Consider the following 20,214-nt stretch of genomic DNA (forward strand, 5'->3'; position numbering starts at 1 on the left):
CCAAAAGAATTGCAGCCTTTTGGGGAGTGAACCTGTGGATGGGAGACCTCCTTCTCTATCTCTCCCTCCCTCTGTCTTTAACTCTCTCTCAAGTAAATAAATAAATCTTTTTAAAAAAAGAAAAAAGAGAAAAATCTAGAAAGCAAAAGTTTTTTAAATGAGGCAAATACAGAACATTTGTTGCAAGAGAGATTAAACAAAGAACATGTTGAGTTGAAGCCTGTAGTTATCTTTCAGAATGACAAGAACTGCTCAAAGAGAAACAAATTCAAAGAAAAAAATGACACAGAGGGAGAAAGGTGAGTTGGCAGAGCTAAGGAAAGGAATGCGGGGAAGAGGTACTGTGGCACACTTGGAATGCATCCTATGTAGCAGTGCCCGGTTCGAGTCCCAGCTCCTCCTGTCCATCTGCATCACTCTGCACCAAGAAAAGAAGCAGTGTCCAGTTAATGTTTGAGGCTTTAAACTGAGGAGAATTTATTGCAGTGGAGACCCCCCGATTATATTATGGGAATTGAAAGTAGCTGGGCTTGGCCGGCGCCGTGGCTCACTAGGCTAATCCTCCGCCTTGCGGCGCCGGCACACCGGGTTCTAGTCCCGGTCAGGGCGTCGGATTTTGTCCCGGTTGCCCCTCTTCCAGGCCAGCTCTCTGCTGTGGCCAGGGAGTGCAGTGGAGGATGGCCCAAGTCCTTGGGCCCTGCACCCCATGGGAGACCAGGATAAGTACCTGGCTCCTGCCATCGGATCAGTGTGGTGCGCCGGCCGCAGCATGCCAGCCGTGGCGGCCATTGGAGGGTGAACCAACGGCAAAGGAAGACCTTTCTCTCTGTCTCTCTCTCTCACTGTCCACTCTGCCTGTCAAAAAGAAAGAAAGAAAAAAGAAAGTAGCTGGGCTTGTAGAGACCTCCAGTTAGACTTGGTCCAGGTTCTTGTTTTCCTGCATGTGAGAATACAACCAGGAGATGTAGAGAGAGGTGAACAGTAGATGTAGATCTTGCCACTGCACCTGGGTCGGCAGTGGAAATTGGCCCAAGTACTTGGATTTCCAGGCACCTGGCTTCTGTCTGACCCAACCCTGGCTTTGTGGCCATTTGGGAATGAAACTGTGGGTGGAAGATCTCTGTCTCTTTCTCTTCCTCTCTGTAACTGGCTTTTAAATAAATAAATCTTTAAAAGAAAAAAGAGGGACTGGTGCTGTGGCCATTTGGGAATGAAACAGTGGATGGAAGATTTCTCTCTCTGTCTCTTCCTCTCTGTAACTGCCTTTTAAATAAATAAATCTTTAAAAGAAAAAAGAGGGACTGTGCTGTGGAGTGGCAGGTTGAGCCACAGCCTGCAGCACTGGCATCCCATGTGCATGCTGGTTCGGGTCTCTGCTGCTCCACTTCAGATCTAGCTTCCTGCTGATGCTCCTGGGAAGGCAGGAGAGGATGACCCAAGTCCTTAGGCCCTGAACCCACATGGCTTTTGGCTTTGGCCTGGCCCAGCCCCGGTTGTTGTAGCCATTTGGGGAGTGAACCAACAGATGGAGAATCTCTCCCTGTCTCTCTTCCTCTCTCTCTCTGTGACTCTGCCTTTCAAATAAATTAATAAATCTTTAAGGAAAAAGAACAGAAAACCAGGATTTATTGATAGGCAAAGGGCTAGTACACATTCAGGTGCCCCCACCCAGACTGGGGTAACAATGGTGCCCGGGCAGTGCCTGATTGAAGATCAAAGGAGTCAGAGTCTGGGGAGGGGCTGCAGTGCTCATGGTGATCTCCAAGAAGGTGCACTGGTGTCTGGTGTCTGAGGAAAAGAGAGCTTTACCTGCTTGAGGAGGGGTGATTGGCAGTCTGCAGCCATGTTGAGTCCACATGGAAGGTGATAGGATTTGGGCAGTGCACATGGCTTGGGTGTTGGCAGTCCGCAGCTCCTTGTCCCCCAGTGACTCCCTGCCTCCTCCCCATCAAATTGAATTGAGAAGCCTAGAATTTCTTTTATCATTCAGAAAACTTCTCAGGGGGCCTGTGACACTAGCATCTCATATTGGAGTGTTGATTCAAGGTGCGGCTGTTCCTCTGCTTCTGCTCCAGCTCCCTGCTAATGCACCTGGGAAAGCAGAGGAAGATGGTCCTAGTGCTTGGGCCCCTGCACCCATGTGGGAGACCCAGATTTGCTCTGGGCTCCAGGTGTCAACTTGGCCCAGCCACAGCTATTTTGCCCTTTTGGGGCGTGAACGAACAAATGGAAGACCTCTCTCTCTCTCTCTTTGTAACTCTGCCCTGCAAACAAACAAACAAATAAGTTTTTTTTTTTTTTTTTTTTTTAAGAACAACTCATTTCTGGCTCCTGGCACCTGTTGGAGCCTGGCAGTGTCTGTGCAGGTGTAGACCTGAATTGGAGGGCCACCTGGGAAGTGACCCTCGCGAGTGCTCGTATGGTTCTCAGCTGTGCTCCAGTCTCTCCATTCTCGCAGCTGCTCATCCTCAGTGCAACTCAGCCTCAGGCTTGTCTTGCTCACTTTGCAGGATGGAGAGTTTTTATTTAGTATCCCTGCTTTCCTGATCTTCCGTCCTACCTCCCAACCCCCAACAAGGGGGCCCAAGGAGGCAGAGCCAAAATTTCTAAGCCATTTTTCTCCAAGCTGGGCACAGTTCTGAGAGCTTCCCTTAGAATCCCTTATGGGCCGGCGCCATGGCTCACTAGGCTAATCCTCCACCTTGCGGCGCCGGCACACCAGGTTCTAGTCCCGGTCGGGGCGCCGGATTCTGTCCCGGTTGCCCCTCTTCCAGGCCAGCTCTCTGCTGTGGCCAGGGAGTGCAGTGGAGGATGGCCCAGGTGCTTGGGCCCTGCACCCCATGGGAGACCAGGAGAAGCACCTGGATCCTGGCTCCTGCCATCGGATCAGCGCGGTGCGCCGGCTGCAGCGGCGGCCATTGGAGGGTGAACCAACGGCAAAAGGAAGACCTTTCTCTCTGTCTCTCTCTCTCACTGTCCACTCTGCCTGTCAAAAAAATAAAAAAATAAAAAAAAAAATAAAAAAAAAAAGAATCCCTTATGGAGAGGTGCTGTTGAAGTCTCATTTTACAGTTCAAACAATTGAAGTCACACATCAAAGCCAGGACCCAGGCTTTGGGGTATGGGGTTTGAACCTTGGTTTGTAACTTACTCATTGTGAGAACTTGTAGCTACTCAACTTTCTGAGCCTTGGTTTTGTCTTGTAAAATGGGCATAATAATAACGGTTTTCAAAAAAGGAGAGACTAAATGAGAACCTACCTGAAAGTGCCTGTGCCAGTAGATGATTAGTAACTATTTTTATAAGTGTAAATGCCAGGGCTGGGGTTGTTGTGTAGCAGGTAAAGCCCTGGCCTGGAATGCTGGCATCCCATATGGGCGCCGGTTCACCCTGGCTGATCACTTCAGATCCAGCTCCCTGCTATGTGTCTAGGAAAGCAGAGGAAGATGGTCCAACTGCTTGTCACGTGGGAGACTCAGAAGTTCCTGGCTCCTGGCTTTGGCCTGGCCCAGCCCTGGCCATTGTAGCTATTTGGGGAGTGAACCAGTGGGTGGAAGATCTCTCTCTATCTCTCTCTCTAACTTTTCCTCTCAAATAAATAAAATAAATCCTAAAAAAAATGTAAAGATAACACTAGTAATAACATCATAGCCACTACTTGCAGAGCCAGAGAGGATGTGTTTCCATGCGAGGAAGGTGTCTCCCACGTCCATTCTGCCATGTGCTGTGAAGGCAGTTTGATTCCATGTGAAAAAGCATTTCCCTCCAGCAGGAGTCTGCACAAACCCACCTTTCACATCACCCAGAAACACTGGGTGTTCCTCCCCACAGTGTGAGGCCTTCCAGCCGTGCAGCACTTTTGCTGGTCGGGTTACACTGGGCTACAACATGAGGCAGATGAGGCTGACACAAAGATCACACGGAAGCTGTACCAAATAGGCTGGGAGATTTTAATCATTCTGCTTTAGCTTGCTGCCTCTTAAAACATTTTCTTTCAAATCAAGCCACAACCGTAGGTGCTTTAAGCTGTGGCCGTCATGAGCAAATATGAAAGAAGCAGAGTTAAAACACATGAACCCCAGTGGTTATCCACTAGGCTGATGCACTCAGTGACCACTAAGAGACTTGTAAAAGAATCAGAAAGAGGACTTCAGATACGGAGTTTCTGCCCAGTTGAGTGGCAGTGCTCACGGTGCCTGTTGCCTGGGTTGGTCAAGGTTGTCATGCTTGCTTTAGAAAGCCAGGTTTCCCCTTCAGATGCCCGTTGAAGGGTGACAGTAGTGAAAGATTCCAGAGTAGAAGCCAGATTTCCTTGAAATGTACTCAAAGATGGTAAAGTGAGTTCTCTGCTCGTCCTGTTAGAATTGGAGATGTGTTACTGTGGACACTCATACCTCCCCAGCGCCAGTGCCAGCGCCAGTACCATGCCAACTGGCTACAGCGTTTTGACAAGGAAAGGATTCTTCTGTTCTAACCCTCCCCTCTTCCAAGTCCTCATCTGTCTTTAGCATCAAGAATTCTTCCCATGCTGTGTTCTAAAAACCAAGTTAGTGTCTTGAATGACCAATCCCATGAATGGCAAATTTGGCTGAATGACGGGATCTGACACATGGATGCCATCAGACCCTGCTGGGCAGGGGGCAGCTGGAGGGCCACAGCACAGAAGCAGGCTGGGGACGATGCCATGCCAGGTCTGTGTCCCCATCGTGGGAGCCACATGGTGTTGTGGGGGCTCTAACACTCTGGGCCATGAGCAGCAGCCCAAGGGCCATTCCATTTTCTGATTCCAGCCATCCATCTTGATTGGATGCACTCCCTGGTTGGGAAATGTTTACTTGGAGCAGAAAAATCTGAGCTAGTGATTCAGCCGGGAACACAGTCACAGGCAGAAGCCGGCTGGGTTAAGGGGACAGCCACGCCTTGAGGAGCCCTCCTGTTGGTCGCCTGGAACAGGGGCTCTGTGCACGTTAACTGTGGAGCTCTTCCAGAACAGCACGGACCTCCTCTGGGTTGTAGTTCCAAGGGCCAGACTCACCCTGCAAGAGAAAGGAACCGTGCACTCCCAGATGTCCAATGTGTCAGCAGTGTGTGGGGCTGGCACCGGCCACCAAATCTGTGGGAGTCGACGGTACCGTGTGGTCACCAGCAGAGACAACCACGAGATGGGAAAGATCACCCAGGGAAAGTAAGGTGAGGAGCCCCCACTGGTGGTGGGGAGGCTGGACTGAGAATGAAGCTAGAGGAGGTAAACTGACTTGGAGTTTCAGGAGGGGAAAGAAAGAAGAGGAGCATTTCGACTGCTGTCAGATGTCAGGCGGGCTGGCCTCCGCTGCCTCTGCCATGCCTCTTCCCTGGCTCAGCCCTCTTTATCCCTTCCCTGGGCAGCTGCCACCCCTCCTGTGCCCAGGTCCAGTCCCTGCTACCCTCAGGCTGCTCTTCACCCGGTAGCCTATCATCTTTCTAAAGCAGACATTTCTCTGCTCAAAACCCCTGTATATGGCTCTTCTGTGCCAAACCAGACCCCTGTCATCCAGATGTCCCCAATTCTCTATTCCCCGTCCTCTCTAATCTACCTCTGTGCCCCTACCCACCCTCTTCCCTGTATTTGCAATGATTTTCACTCATTGTGCTCATTTGGCCAACTCCTTCACCTTGAAGGCCCAAGCAATTGCCACACCCTCTGAAAAGCCTGCCCTGCCCCAGGGGTGGGGTGGGGTGGGGGTGGGGGGGGTCAAGAAATCTGCAGCCAGGGCAGCGCAATTTGGACCACAAGGTCAGCAATACTGATTACCTGGTCCTTTCCAGGAAAGGTTTGCAGACCCCTGCCCTGGCATCCTTCAGCACTGGGGATGCCTGCACCACTCTCCCTAGGTCTTCCTGACCATCCCCCACAGGCCGTGAGCAAAGTTAGTGTGGGTGCTTTTAATACATCTTCCAGTTTCCAGCACTTGCACAAAGCCTAACCCAGGACAGGGGCTCAGCACCCACCTTGCCTCGGGCTGTCTGAGGATCGTATCTCAGGAGAGGGAGATCTTGAAGCCCGGCTCCCATGTTTGCAGCTCCTGACTATTTCCCGTGCCCACCCTCCAAGGTGAGGCCTGCCTCCTGGATCAGCACCCGCCAAGCCTCCCACTCCTGCCAGCCCATCCAGGGGATTCCGAATTGAAATCAGAGCCTTGTCTAGTGAGACCTCGGGTACGTCAATTCCCCTCTCAGAGCATCATTTAGAAAATGGAAACACTGCCTTTCTGTCTCAGCTTGAACCAAGCCAGGGCCGGGCCAGTCACCTGGACTCAGGAGGCTGACCCAGTCCAAATGCCTTTCATGGGCACAGTTGCATCTCCCGTGTGCTGGGAACAGCACTCTGATTTTGCAGAAGAGATGGAAGTTCTGTGAGGGGAAAGGACTCCACCGTGGTCAGTGACTGGGCAGTGAGGCAAATGCAGGTATCCCTGACACACAGCCCCGTGCTTGCCCTGGCCCTCCCGGGGCCCCCTTTGGCCTCCCAGGGCCTCCTGTTCCCAGGTTACCACCTTGTAGAGGATCCTGCCCTGCCGGAGGACGTAGAGCCTCTCGGGCAGTGCGGCGTAGAGCTGGCTGCTCTGGTTCTGCATCGTGTCCACCACCACGGGGCACTGGGGACTTCTGGCCAGCAGCAGGCTGGCTGCCCTCAGGCGATCCTGCAGGTTCCGGTGATTCTTGATGTCCACGTTGTTCTTAAAAGCCCAGCCATCTACAAGAGAAAGGCCAGGCCCCGGCCCCACAGGCTTGGCACACACTTCCTACAGACTAAACAACCCCCACTTATAACTCAGAGTGCCAGACAGAGGAGCCCTCGGCCGTGAAGTGGCCCAGTTTCCTGTTGTGCGTGAACAAGCAAGGTCGCACAGGGAGTTACTGACTGATCCGCACTGAAGCCCAGGGCTCCTGACTGCAAGCCTCTGCTCCCCCATGTGAGGTGACCCAGAGCCATGCTTCTGGATGAATCACTCAGGGACCTCATTACAGCAGGATTCTGAGACAGTGCGTCTAGGATGGCACTGACCATACTTTGAGAGGCCAGAGTCTAGAGCAGGGAGTGGGTGGTTAGCCCAGTGATGAGGACACCTGCCTCCCACATGAGAGTGCCTGAGTTTGATGGCAGCCGCGGCTCCTGAGTCCAGCTTCCTGCTAATGCAGGCTCTGGGAGGCAGCAGGGGATGGCGCCCGTACTTGGGTCCCTGCCATCGATGTGGAAGACCCAGAGTGAGTTCCCAGCTCCTGGCTTCCTAACTCCAGCTGTTTTTGCAGGCATTTGGGGAGTAATGGACAGAAGATCTGTCTGTCTCAGACTCCCAAAAATAAGTAAATAAATGGCTGGCGCTGCGGCTCACTAGGCTAATCCTCTACCTAGCAGCGCCGGCACACCGGGTTCTAGTCCTGGTCAGGGCGCTGGATTCTGTCCTGGTTGCCCCTCTTCCAGGCCAGCTCTCTGCTGTGGCCAGGGAGTGCAGTGGAGGATGGCCCAAGTACTTGGGCCCTGCACCCCATGGGAGACCAGGATAAGTACCTGGCTCCTGCCATCAGATCAGCACGGTGCGCCGGCCGCGGCGGCCATTGGAAGGTGAACCAACAGCAAAGGAAGACCTTTCTCTCTGTCTCTCTCTCACTGTCCACTCTGCCTGTCAAAAAAAAAAAAAAAAAGTAAATAAAGTAAGAGTCTAGAGCAGTGGCTGTTTAGGTGTTTGGTCCCGGAGGAGCTGTATCAGCTTTTTGCTAATGCAAGTACCCAGACCCCTCACTGGACCAACCAGGAATGGGGCCCAGCAATCTGTTTTACAGCAGACTTCCAGATGATTTTGCCGCACACTAAAGTTTAGGAACTAGTGCTCACCACAGTGCTCTCTCCAAAAAGGGTATCTGACCAAGTCACTTCCAGTTTAGCTCTATCTGGAGCTCCCTCTTGCCTTGGGGTAAATCCCAACTCCTTCATGGGGTCCCCAGGCTCTTGGTGACCTGGCTCCTGTACCCTCTTGGCAGCCGTCCCCCCAGCTCTATGCTGCAGGCGGGTGGATGGAGTCCTTGGCTCACCCCTCCTCAAGCTATCATATGCGTCTGTCTACTTCATCCAAGCAGCCGGCTCCCCCACCATGTGAGCTGATTGATTTGGGTACCAGGACTTCTGCTACTACAGCTGATGTTGCATTCGCTCTACTGACAGTCGCAAGCCACTCAGGGCAGGCTCATAGCCAAGTGCAGCTGCTAACCTGGAAATGACCCTTGTTTTATCTCCACCTAAGCGGCCTTCCTGTCTCCTAATGACACATCTTCCAACCCATTACTCCCACCTGTCCTTTAGAGACTCACAATAGTGGGCCCCTAAATTGGAAGAGAAATATCAACTGCCAATGGCCTTGCCCATTTACTTGCTCCATTGCTGGGGACCCCAGAACCAGATGATGTAACCACAGGCTCTCTGGGAAGTCAGGTGGCCTGTCTAGAACCAGAGGCTTCTGTGGCCAGGTGAGGTATCTCAGTGTGCCGATAGGTTGGCTCCACCTCCTCCGTGCTTCCGCAGTGTCTTACTCAGAAGCCTTCCCCTAGCAAAACCAGCTCTCCAGAGAAATCCACACCAAGATACAAATGCCTGGCCAAAGTGCTATTACTTAGCCTCAAACTTGCTGATGACAAATAACACCAGCTTGCATTCGTGGCATGTTGAGGCAGCCCTGCCCTCCCGACAGCTCCCTGGAGCAACACAGCAGCCTCCAGGTTGTCATTAACTATTGTTGAATGGTGGTTCTGTGAGGAAGGTGTCGTCATCCCATTTTATTGCTTCAAAAACAGGCACAGAAAGGGGGTTTGCAGGTGCATGTGGCCAGCACCTGCGGCACTAGGACTTACACCCAGGTGTGGGGCTGCGAAATCTGCAAGCTTCCTACCATGGCTCATGTCTGCCTATATTCTACCTGGACAAACACGTGGTGTGTGAAGAGGAAACCGGCTGATTTAGGCCACAGCCCTCAGCCCTGCTGGGACTGGTGGAACTGGCTCTGTGCACTTGACTTCTGAAGGTCAGGCCATACCTAATTCTGTCTGATGGACAAAAACACAGACCCTGGGGCGGGAGCTAGGGAGGGGAAGATACAGGGTGCAGGTGTCCCAGGCAGCACCTCAACTGCTACACCAAATGCCTGGCCCCCATGCTTTTAACATTTTAAGTGTCCTGAAGTCTTTGTGAGGCCAGAAGCTGAGAGTGGAATGAATACAGTATGAAGTTGAAAGCAGTTGTGGGAGCCGGCGCTATGGTGTAGCAGGTAAAGCTGCTGCCTTATGCAGCATCCCATATGTGCACCGATTTGGGTCCTGGCTGCTCCACTTCTGATCCAGCTTTCTGCTGTGGTCTAGGAAAGCAGTAGAATAAGACCTAAGTCCTTGGGCCCATGTACCCACATGGGAGACCTGGAAGAAGCTCCTGGCTCCTGGCTTCAGATTGGCACAGCTCCAGCTGTTGTGGCCAACTGGGGAGTGAACCAGCAGATGGAAGACCTCTCTCTCTGTCTCTCTCTGCCTCTGCTTCTGTGTAACTCTGACTTTTAAATAAATAAATAAATAAATCTTAAAAAGAGCAGTTGTAAAACCATTATGTGCATATACACTAAGAGGCCCTGGGGTGTGCATTTCATCAGGCAACCCAGATGTGATACCAGGGATCTGGGGATCACGCTGGGAAGAGCACTACGATGCCAGCTTGGGTGAGAAGTTAACCCAGAGCAACCTTGCTCTCAAATGCACAAACCAGCAAGGCTAACGCTGGCCTCACCGATCACTCCATCACTCAACTCCTCCAGAGCTCTGACTTCATGACATGGACTCTGCCAGGTGCTGGGTGACACGGACCAATCAGACAGCATCTCTCCCATCAGACACATGAGCCTTCTGGCCTGCTTCAACCCCTGGCTCTGAGACTTGCACCCAAATCATGGGTTTGTCCCTTTGAAGGGATTTTGCTGGCTTTCTTATCTCCAGCAATCTAAGTCTGGGAGTTGAGAGTGTGTCTGACCATTTTGCACAGTTTAAAGAGCTTGAGGTCGATGGTCCACAGGGGACACGGCTGCTCACTGTTAGGAAGGGCTGTCCAGGAGAGGAACAAGATTTCCTGGGAAGTAATGAAGGCAGGAGACCACTTGCTGTGGCTGCAGAAAGGGCTACCAGCCCAGGGGAGAGTTGGCCTAGAGAGTGGTTCTCAAAGGGTGGGCCCAGCCCAGCAGCCCAGCAGCCCCAGCCTCGCTGGAACTCGTGAGAAATGCACATTCTCAGGCCCTCATCCCAGGTCTGCCCACCCCAGGGGTGGCCTGGATGTCTCTTCCTTCCTTCCTTCCTCTCTCTTTCTTTCTTTCTTTCTTTCTTTCTTTCTTTCTTTCTTTCTTTCTTTCTTTCTTTCTTTCTTATGATTTATTTGTTTATTTGAAGGCAGAGTTACAGAGAGGCAGAGGCAGCGAGAGAGAGAGAGAGAGAGAGAGAGAGAGAAAGAGGTCTTCCATTTGCTGGTTCACTTCCCAGATGGCCACAACAGCTGGAGCTGTGCTGATCTGAAGCCAGGAGCCAGGAGCTTCTTCCAGGTCTTCCATGTAGGTACAGAGGCCCAAGGATTTGGGCCATCCTCTGTTGCCTTCCCATGCCATAGCAGAGAGCTGGATTGGAAGTGGAGCAGCCGGCACTGGAACTGCCACCCATATAAGATGCCGGCACTGAAAGCAGCAGCTTTACCAGCTGAGCCGCAGCGCCGGCCCCACCCGTTGCTTCTGATACTCACCAAGGTTCAGGAGCTGTCAACTGGGGATGAACTGTAAAAAAAGCCCCTGGGGTTTTTTTTGGTTTTTTGTTTTGTTTTAAGTTTTGACTTTTAGTTTAAATTTAAATTGTATTCATTTTATTTGAAAGGCAGAAAGACAGATAAAGACAGAGAGAGAGAGAGAGATCTTCCATCCTATGGTTCACTCCCCAAATGCCCACTTCAGCCATTGCTGGGCCAGGCTAATGCCAGCAGCTTAAACTCCATCCAGGTCTCCCACTTGGGTAATAGGGACCCAAATACTTGAGCTGTCACCTGCCACAGCTGTCCCAAGAGATGACTTTATGTGTGCTCCAAACGCACGGCCCCATAATGTCCCTGTAAGTCTTAGGCTGCATCTTACAGACAGCTGGACCAGCACTGTGACATTTTACGTCTGTATTCCCTCTAAAGTGCTCAGGTCCCTTCCTTGCCCTGGAGTTCCCATTCAGGAGGTGAGAGCTGTCTCCCGGCCAGGCCTTGCTCCCTGGGCTGCTACTGTGACCAGCTTGAAAGCGCCTGCGGGGTGAAGCTAGGCCCCGGGAGATGGTGAGCGCTCAATGGAGAGTCCTCTTTCCCTTCCTCCTCTCTATGAGCTGGTGATGGGCTGGGGTGGGGGGAGGAGCAAGGAGGGAGAGGCAGGGTCTGTACCAGATGCGTGTGCCTCTTCGATGTAAATGATGAGAAAGTCTGCTATGGAACTGAAGTCTTGGATAAGTCTCTTGAATTGGTCAAATTTGGAAAGAAATGAAGGTCAGGTGCAGCTGCCAAAATTCAGCACGAGGGGCCTGTTACCTAGAATAGAAACAGAACCCTCGTAAACCAAAAAGTCCACACACTGCATTTACTTCTGTTACCCTTACTGTACCTTCAGGTGGGTCCTGGGCACAGTAGAGGGTGGGGTGCAGAAGCCCAGAGAGTGCAACTTAGCTGAAGTCAGAGCCGATTTACTGCTCTCTACAGTGGGGGATTTGGGTTAGGTGGTCTCAGGGGACCACCTGCAGCCACTGTGCGGTAGTTAAAATCACGGCAATTCACGGATGAAGAAACTGAGTCTTATAGATTTGCTCTAGGTCACACTGCAGGCAATGCTGGAGGTAAAATGCACACCCTGGCTTCCGGACTCTCAGTTCAGTGCTCTTTCCATCTATAGAACCTCAATGTCCTGGTTCACAAGTCGATGTCATCATTATGATGATGATCATCAGTCATCATCATCATCTGGATTGTATAGAGCTGTCATGGGGATTAAACATCCCACCACGGGCTCAGAATCAGGGCTTGGCCTGCCACTGCTGCAGGTGCCCCTCCCTCAGCTCCATCTCCTCCCTCCGCCAGGATGGGGCTCCACAAAGGGAGTGGAAGGTGGGGGCAGGACCTGCCACGTAATCTGTTGAGCCTGCTGAGGGACACAAACACAGGCTCCTTGTTTCAACAGTGAGGGGAACACCATGAAACCTATTAGAATAGAAAGGTCTTTCGTAACTTCCGTGGCCTCTTTACCCGGCATGGTGCTCTCTACTTGCCATGCAATGTCCCACTCTCCTGGGCATGGGGATATTCGCAGGATGGGTGCAAACACTCCCAGTCACTCAGCACCCCTGCAGCTCAGTGGGCCCCTGCACCTGCCTGTGGCCACCAGCTTCCCATCCCTACAGCCCCCAGACCAATGTACTATGCCCCACCAGGAGCACAAAGTCGAGCCAGATGTTTGCCCTTCCCACCTGGCTACCAGCCCAAGCTCAGCAGATGGCACCCTCCATGCAGAGACATGCAGGCACCTCGGGGGAGGCTTCTCCCTGCAGCCACTCCAGTCACCTGGTGAATTTCCCTGTCCATGGCCCAAGGGTGAGGACAGCCCCTCCAGGCTTGCCGCTAGATGCTGGTGGTTCCCTCACCTGACCTGGGCCTTCCCCAGACAGCATCCAAGCCCTCTTAGGGACCAGAAGGTGACCTCAGTCACTGGGTGAGAGCAAGAAGAGGATGCACCCTGGGGATGGACAAGTGGGCCTTGGAGCACACGTCCAGGAGAGGCAGGGGGCAGGAAATGGAAGGCAGGACCCTGTGCGAGCCCGAGGCCCTGGGCAGGCTCCATTGTCACACTGGGATTCATGTTTGGAGATTAAATGACTAAGAATTTCAAGACAGCCATTTCTGAGCATCAAACCCCAAGCACAAGGCCCTTCTGAGTGTGAGGCCCTGTGTGATTCACTGGTCCCATGCCCATGGAGGCCATGTGGGTGGGAGCCCTCTCTAACTCCCCCAGCTGTGGTGGGAGGTGATTGTGGGGATCTGCGGTATCCTGTGGTTTCTTAGAGCCAGAGCTGGCACTGCTGACCCCTCACCACGCTTGTATTGGCACATGACTGACCTGTCACATGTGACCTGGCTTGTTTTAAGTGTCCACATCCCCTCAGGCTACAGATTGCCCCTTGAGGTCAGGGGCTGTCCCTGGTTTACCCTTGCGTCCCCATTGCCAGGGACATGTTCACTCTGTCCACAAACAGGCACGCTGTGCAGGGCTGCCTGCCACATACGGGGCATTTGGCAGAGAGCGAGGCCAGCGGGTCTCTGCCTGCATGCAGTTTGAGGTCTGTTCGACAGGGATCTGGACAAAAAGCCATAAACACATCCATGAAGTCACTTCGGATGGTGTTGTTATGAAAGACACTGTAAAGGAATGACCTACTTCGGATAGCTGGATCGGGGAGGCCTCTGAGGAGCTGAGGAGAGAACGATAAGGAAGATCCAGCCCTGGGCAAAGGGAGAGGGCATTCCAGGCAAAGAGAGTCCACGTACAAAGTCCCCCAGGAGGCCCAGCGCTTAGTTTGTGCAATGCCCCACAAGACTGTTGGCTGGAACCAGGCAGAGGGGGCTGGTGAGAGGGAGAAGTAGTTGGAGAGGGAGGCATGGGCCAGAGCAGGCAGGCTCTCCTCGGCCTTGCTAAAGAACCTGGATTTCAGTCTAGGAACAATGGGAGATATGAACCAGGGTTGTGCATATTGATGCAATGTTGATAGTGTGGCTCCTGACCGTCCTTCCTACTTGAATCCCCTGTTTTGTGCACTATTGATGGAAAAGTGTGCCCAGCCTGGGTCAATGGCAGACCAAGCATCCAAGGCACAGGCTGTGAGCCCAGAGGGGCTGGGTAGTCCCTCCACCTAGATCTTTGAGCCCGGAATGTTTGAGAGGGCGGACTTCCTTCTCTGCCCAGTAAGGGATAGTGATGAGTTCTCACGGCAACCAGTGACAGCAGGATCCAGGCCCAACTGTTGATGCTAAGACGGTCTCAGCCTAGGGTTTCAACTGCTGTTGCCTCTGGGGAGCCCCCCAACATCTCTCCAGTATGTTCCTTTGAGGAAGCATGTGACAAGAAAACCAGAGTGAGTCCCTGTTGCTTGCTAACCAGAACTCTAACTGCTACAACAGGGTTGAGTAGTGATCACTCTGGCTGCCCTAGGGAGAAAGAATGGAGAGTGAGGATGGAAATGGAGGAGAAGCTGGTCAGGAGTACTGGAGGAGTTCCCATGAGAGATGTGGAAGCCTGGGCTGGCGTGTGGAGAAGGTGGGATTTCAGGGCTGGCAGGCAAACAGGGGACTTGCTTGTCACTTATTTATGTATTGCCTTGTTCTGCAAAGGACTTGAAGCAGCTTATACATATAATAAAATATATCATGGAACAAACACCACCACCACCAAATTGTGCCCCTGGGGGCTGCACAGAAGTGAACAAGAGGAGAAAATGGCCCGCGAAGAAAGGCCAAAGGTCCTGAGCTGCCTGTTGGAGCTCCCGATGGCCAAGTACTAGGAGAAGCAGCTCTGTAGCCCTCCCTGTCAGCCTGCAGCCCGAGGCGTGTGGGCTGGCCGTCTGCGCCTCCAACGCCTGCCTTGTCCTTGGCTCCCAGGTGTTTTCATAGGAGGCCCCAGGAGGCCTTGAGTGGGCCTCTGGGCCTCTGCTTGGTCACATGATGGTTTCTGAGCCACGTGACAGGGAGGCCCAGGCCCCAGGGGAGGCTCAGACGTCAGCCGTGGCCAAGTAGCTGAACCACTCGTCCGATGAAATCTCAACAAATTTAGGATCAGAACCAGCTCTAAATATCAGCTGTCAGGAATTTTGGTTTCAATTGGGAAAGCAATGTGGAACACTCACTGGATAGCCACCACCACCACCCCCCACACCATCCCAGACGGGACAGCACCATGTGTTTAATTATTTATAGCGTGGCTGGGGATAGTGAGCAATACTGAGGGCAAAGTTTGCACTTATTTCCTGCTGTCCTGGTAGCAGAGAGAGGAAGGACAGGTGCAAGGGGCCAGACCCTGCCTGAGTGCACAGGCCACAGGATGTCGGGCAAGGACTGCCAAGGCCACTCCTTTGTTCTAGAGCCAGACTTGGACTCACCCCTCGTGACCCCAGGCAAATAAGGTGAGCCCCACAGCAGGCTCCCTCCGTTGAGAAATCCCATTTGTAGCTGCTGGATGGTGCTTTGTAAGGACAATTGGAACGATGATAGGAGATTTTAAACAGGAGCTGAAATAAAACTGGTTTCAGATGAACTCTCAGGTACCTGGAACTGGTGTTGTGCTTTGTGTGTATGTGTGTGTGTGTGTGTGTGTGTTGTGCATGTGCATGGATAGGCAGAGGGAAGACGATGGGGGATCTCTCTGAGCCCCTGATGTCTTTTGCAATAACAGAAAGTACACCAGCTGAGAGTCAGAAGGCTCAAGTTCAAGTTCTGGCTCCCCTGTGAAATCAGGCTGACACTGAACAAGCCATTTACATCTCTGGGCCTTTGCATCTGAAAAATGAAAGAATCCCTTGAAATTTGCTGGAAGGGATCTTGCGGGACTGCCAACAGGTGGCTCTAACATGAGCTCAGAGTTTATACTCAAAGCACGCAATGGAGGGGGCTTCTGAGGCCATTACAGGGGTCTTCCTAGGAAGAGGAACTGAGCGGGTTAACCGTGTAAACCATCCCAGAACTCACTGGCATCCCCGGGAAAATGTCCACTGCAGATCAGACACAAAAGGCCCCCAAGCTCTGGTCCTTGTTGGTGTCTCCAGCCCCATGTTTCACCCCCTTTACCTCCTGCACCCCACTTCTGCCCAGGGAACCATGTTCCCCAGACCTCTGCTCCTCCCCCTCCTCCCGTCTTGCCCCCAATCCCCTCTCCCTCACTTACCCCAAGACTTCATGGTCCCCAGACAGCTCACCACACTGCCTCCCAGGGAGCCTCCTTGGGCCACCCCCTCACCCCAGAGCCCTGTGCTCCTCACTTCGGCTGCCCCATCCATCTCCCTGTGCTATGGAGGTCTTCCAGGGCAGAGGCCAGCCGTGTGTACTGCGGTGTCGCCGACCCCTCTTACTTCAGGGGACTCCAGGTCAACGTGCTGCAAGTCAACTCTGCTTTATAAATACAGGGGTGGCTTGGCCTGTCAGGGTCCCCCCTCACCATTTTTCAGTCTCAGCGGTGGCAGCAGGAAGCAGAGACAAACTGGACACTCTTTCATATAAACATCTGCAGGCCTGCTGCACGGGGACAGTTGCATGATGCAAGGAGGTTCTGTGAATTGGCCCTGAGGTAAACGGGCTTTCAGGGAGCTGATCTGTAAATGGCTGACAGGCAGCAAACTGGCCCGGGTCCCTCCTGGGGCGTGGGTGGCACGTGGTGAACACGCAACATGGGTTACATGGTGTCCTCATTGCTCTCGCTCTCCATGACTGTGTGTAAAGGCATTTGTGCACCGTACTTCAAAACCATTAATGAACAATAACAAAAAAGAAACTCTTGGCCTTCTCTCTGCTTGAAACACTTCCCTAGTCCTGTCTCGAGCTACCAGAATCTTACTCATCCTTCAAGGCTGGGTTCCAGGGCCACCTCCTCCAGGAAACCTTCCAAGTCCTGCATGCAAAAGCCATGTCATGATAGCCTTCCCCCCTCACAGGACAGTAAGGATTTCCTCTGTTCTGCACCCAGACAAGGCACAGGCTCAGCCCCAGCTTGGAGTCCCTGCCCCAACGCTGAGGCCTGGCACACAGTGGGTGCTGCCGAGTGTTGACTGGAGAGCACTGAGGACGCAAGGCAAGGAGGCCTGATGCTGGGTCAGACGTGGTCGCTCTCCGCCTCTGTTACCTTGACCTCGTAGCTCTCCCCATTTCACCTCTAAAGCCGGGGCTGCGGACGCGGGGAAGGTGGATTAGGTCAGCGTTTCCCAAAGGGTGTCCTTCGGAATCAGCATAACGATCGTGGGCGCTTTCCCAGGTGCAGAATGGTGTGCTTGCGTGTGTGTGTGTGTGTGTGTGTGTGTGTATGCGCACATGTGTGTGGAAAACAAGTCAGTGCTGTGTTAAATAAAGATCGTCCCAAGTGTTGTGTTTGCTTGTGAGTGTCAGGACCTCGCCCAGCCTCTTCTGTGCTCCTGTGCCCCGGGAACCTGCGGGAGGACTCAGGCTGCAGTGGTTCCCAAACAACCTGCACAAGGGAACTGTGCACAGCCAAGCTGGTCTGTGGCACATGGGTCCCAGAGGACATGCTTTGAGAAACACCACATCAGCCAACTACGCCACGGGTTTCTCTGCACCACTTGCTGTGTCTAGGCCCTGAGCTAAGCGTGCTGAACAAGTCAGAGGTTAAGTCAGGCCACAGGCCCTCTCTTGAGGCTCCACACTGGGCATTTAGGGAGCCCAATGCAGGCTAGGAGAAAGCAGTGTCTGCAGGGAGGTATAGGTGGAGTCATGTGTCCAGCAGAGAGAGTTGGCTGAACTGTGGGATCCATGGTGGCTTCACGGAGGAGGAGGCATGCAGGGAAGGGGATATAGACTGTCCAGGTGGAGGAGAAGGGCATTCCAGACCAGCCAACAATATCAGCAAAGGCAAAGGCACCAGGAGTGCCCATCAGGAGTGGACAAAGCCCATCTTGTCACCCAGAGGAAGTGAGTATGAGAGGAGGCTTGGAGGGAAAATGGGAAGAAGAGCTGCACCTGGCCAGGGGCACGTCGCCCGCAAGGCTGAGCCTGGTGCCCTTCCTGAAGCTGAATGACTGGGACGTGCACAGAGACAAGCAATCTGGCAGCTGTTCCTAAGTTGGGTGACAGAGGGCTAGACGGGGAGAGGGAAGTCTTGGCAGGAAGAGAAGCTAAAAGGACAAGAAAGAGAGAAGAGCAATCGGAGAGGTTTAAGAGCCAAACAGATGGAGCTGGCTCTCCTGGACACAAGGGCTGAGGCGGGGCCATTCTTCAGCAAGCACTGATTGAGTCTATGCCCCAGCAGCAGGCCCGGCCACAACAATGGGTCTGGGTGATGGCTTCTGCTGCACGAGTTTGTGTGCCAGTGAGGGCAGCAGCCACACATGATTACAGACCACGACAGGTGTCATAAAGAGAGGAGCCTGAAGGGTGGAGAGGATACAGCCACAGAGCAGCCCAGGCTGAACAGGCTGCAGGCTGAAAGGCACGGCTTGGGATCCCAGTGGCAAGGGAGGCAGGATGGCACTCAGGCAAAGAGAAGTCAAGGAGGATTCCTAGTTTGTTTAAGTGGGAAGAGGCCTAGTAGCCCCCAAGGAGGAGCAGGAGGAGCAGAAGAGTTCAGAACTTGCCTCCCCCCACCTCCCTCCACTTCTGCTGCTGCAAGCGCCCCTCCCACCCCCTCCTGACCTCGCATGAAGTCCCAGACGCTGCACTGCTGTCCCGAGAGGCGGACGACGGAGCAGTTTGGGGCCAGACCTCCTGGCTCAGTGGCATCCTCCAGTCGCTGCCAACGAACCTTCAGGACGAACCAGAAATACTGGGTGCTGAAGAAGGTGGGAATCCAGCTGTCCTGGGCGAAGTTGGGGTTCTGGGCTATCCCCGTCTTCTGGCCCATGGCCAGGATGTTCTGCTTAACTCTCTCCGGAAATAGTGTCATCAGCACTTTGCCCACGGCCACCTCCACGGCCACCTGCACGAGCACCCAGAGCCTCTTCAGCCACAGCCCTGGCCGGGGCAGCCCCATCTCGGCCCAGCTGGAGCTGCCTCTGAGGCCGGCAGGCAGACAGGCTGCAGCCAGGAGACACTGGGTGGAGCTGAGCAAAGGTGCAGGGTGGGAGCAGCCAACCCTGGGCAGGAGGAAAGTGCCAGGACGCAAAGTGTTTGCCTTGCTGTCAATAACGTGGAAAGTTCCAAGCCAGGTGCACAGGGGTCTGTTCTAACCCGTGCCCTTTCAGGTTCTTTGCCTTAGCTGTTCAGAGGATCTTGGATTGGAAGACTCCAAATCCTAGATTCTCCCTCTGATGAATTTTTATAGACAAGCACTTCAGATCACACTTAAAGAGACCCTCTTAAAAGATTGATTGCAGGCAAATAGCTTCAAGTGGTAACTATTCTCTTAATAAGATAAATTGTTCTTTTCCTAATGAAAGATGTTTTCCCACTCAGAACTTCCAGCTGGGGGCTGAAGATTTCCTTTTAAAAGATGTATTGTGTTTCTTTGAAAGGCAGAGTTATGGGACAGTGTTGTGGTATAGTGCATAAAGCTGCCACATCCCAGGTGGGCACTGGTTTGTGTCCTGGCTGCTCTGCTTCTGACCCAGCTCCAGGCTGATGCACCTGGGAAAGCAGCAGAAGATGGCCCTGTACCACATGGGAGACCTGGATGAAGCTCCTGGCTACTGGCTCCTGGCTTTGGCCTGGTCCAGTCCTGGTTTTTGTGGCCATTTGGGGAGTAAACCAGTGGATGAGATATTTCTCTCTCTCTCTCCCTGCCCCCTCTGTAACTATTTCAGTAAATAAATAAATCTTTAAAAAAATAGAAAGAGAGCAGAGTTACAGAGAGGGAGAGAGAGACAGACAGACAGATCTTCTGTCCACTGGTTCACTCCCCCAGATAGCTAGACACAGAGCAGCCAGGTCTCAAACTGGCACTCATATGAGATGCTGGCATTGCAGGCTGTGGCTTAACCCAGTATACCACAATGCTGCACCCAGGGGTTGAGTATTTCTGGAGGTAGAGTCCTCCCTAGAGGGTATGGATTTGGAACTTCCCAGGGAGAGCAGAGCTGAGGACATCCCCAAGGAAGTTAGAGGCCTGCAACTCCCCCTAGCACTGGGCACTCTCCTTGCTCCCTGAGAAGCCATGGTCTAGTGCGGGGAACAGCTAAGTAAATAGGAAACTGCCATTTAAGACATTATGAACAGAGATGGAGGGTGCATGGGGCTCACAGGAGCCTGGAGAAGAGGCAGCTGGCTCTGTTTAGAGCAGTCTAGAGGACTGTGCCAGGGAAGCGATGTCTCTGCTGAAGCCAGATGGACAGCAAGCAGCAACCAGGCAGTGAGGAGGGCACTGCTGGCTAAAGGCCTAGGCGCCACAGAGAGAGCACGGCCTGTGGGAGCATCTGAAAGACAAATCACCGGGGCCAGAGTGA

The 20,214-nt window shown here is 53.1% G+C and overlaps 1 protein-coding gene across 1 annotated transcript; it reads right to left on the minus strand.

Moving 5' to 3' along the window:
- Positions 1–4,838: 4,838 nt before the first annotated feature.
- Positions 4,839–18,852, minus strand: DIO1 (iodothyronine deiodinase 1). The gene is given in 4 exon segments (NM_001099958.1): positions 4,839–5,036; positions 6,534–6,733; positions 11,465–11,608; positions 18,470–18,852. Coding segments are annotated over 4 exon segments (750 nt in total). The 5' UTR covers positions 18,807–18,852; the 3' UTR covers positions 4,839–4,967.
- Between the last annotated feature and the right edge of the window lie 1,362 nt (positions 18,853–20,214).

Source organism: Oryctolagus cuniculus, chromosome 7, assembly GCF_964237555.1.
Source record: "Oryctolagus cuniculus chromosome 7, mOryCun1.1, whole genome shotgun sequence".
Classification (NCBI taxonomy): domain Eukaryota; kingdom Metazoa; phylum Chordata; class Mammalia; order Lagomorpha; family Leporidae; genus Oryctolagus; species Oryctolagus cuniculus.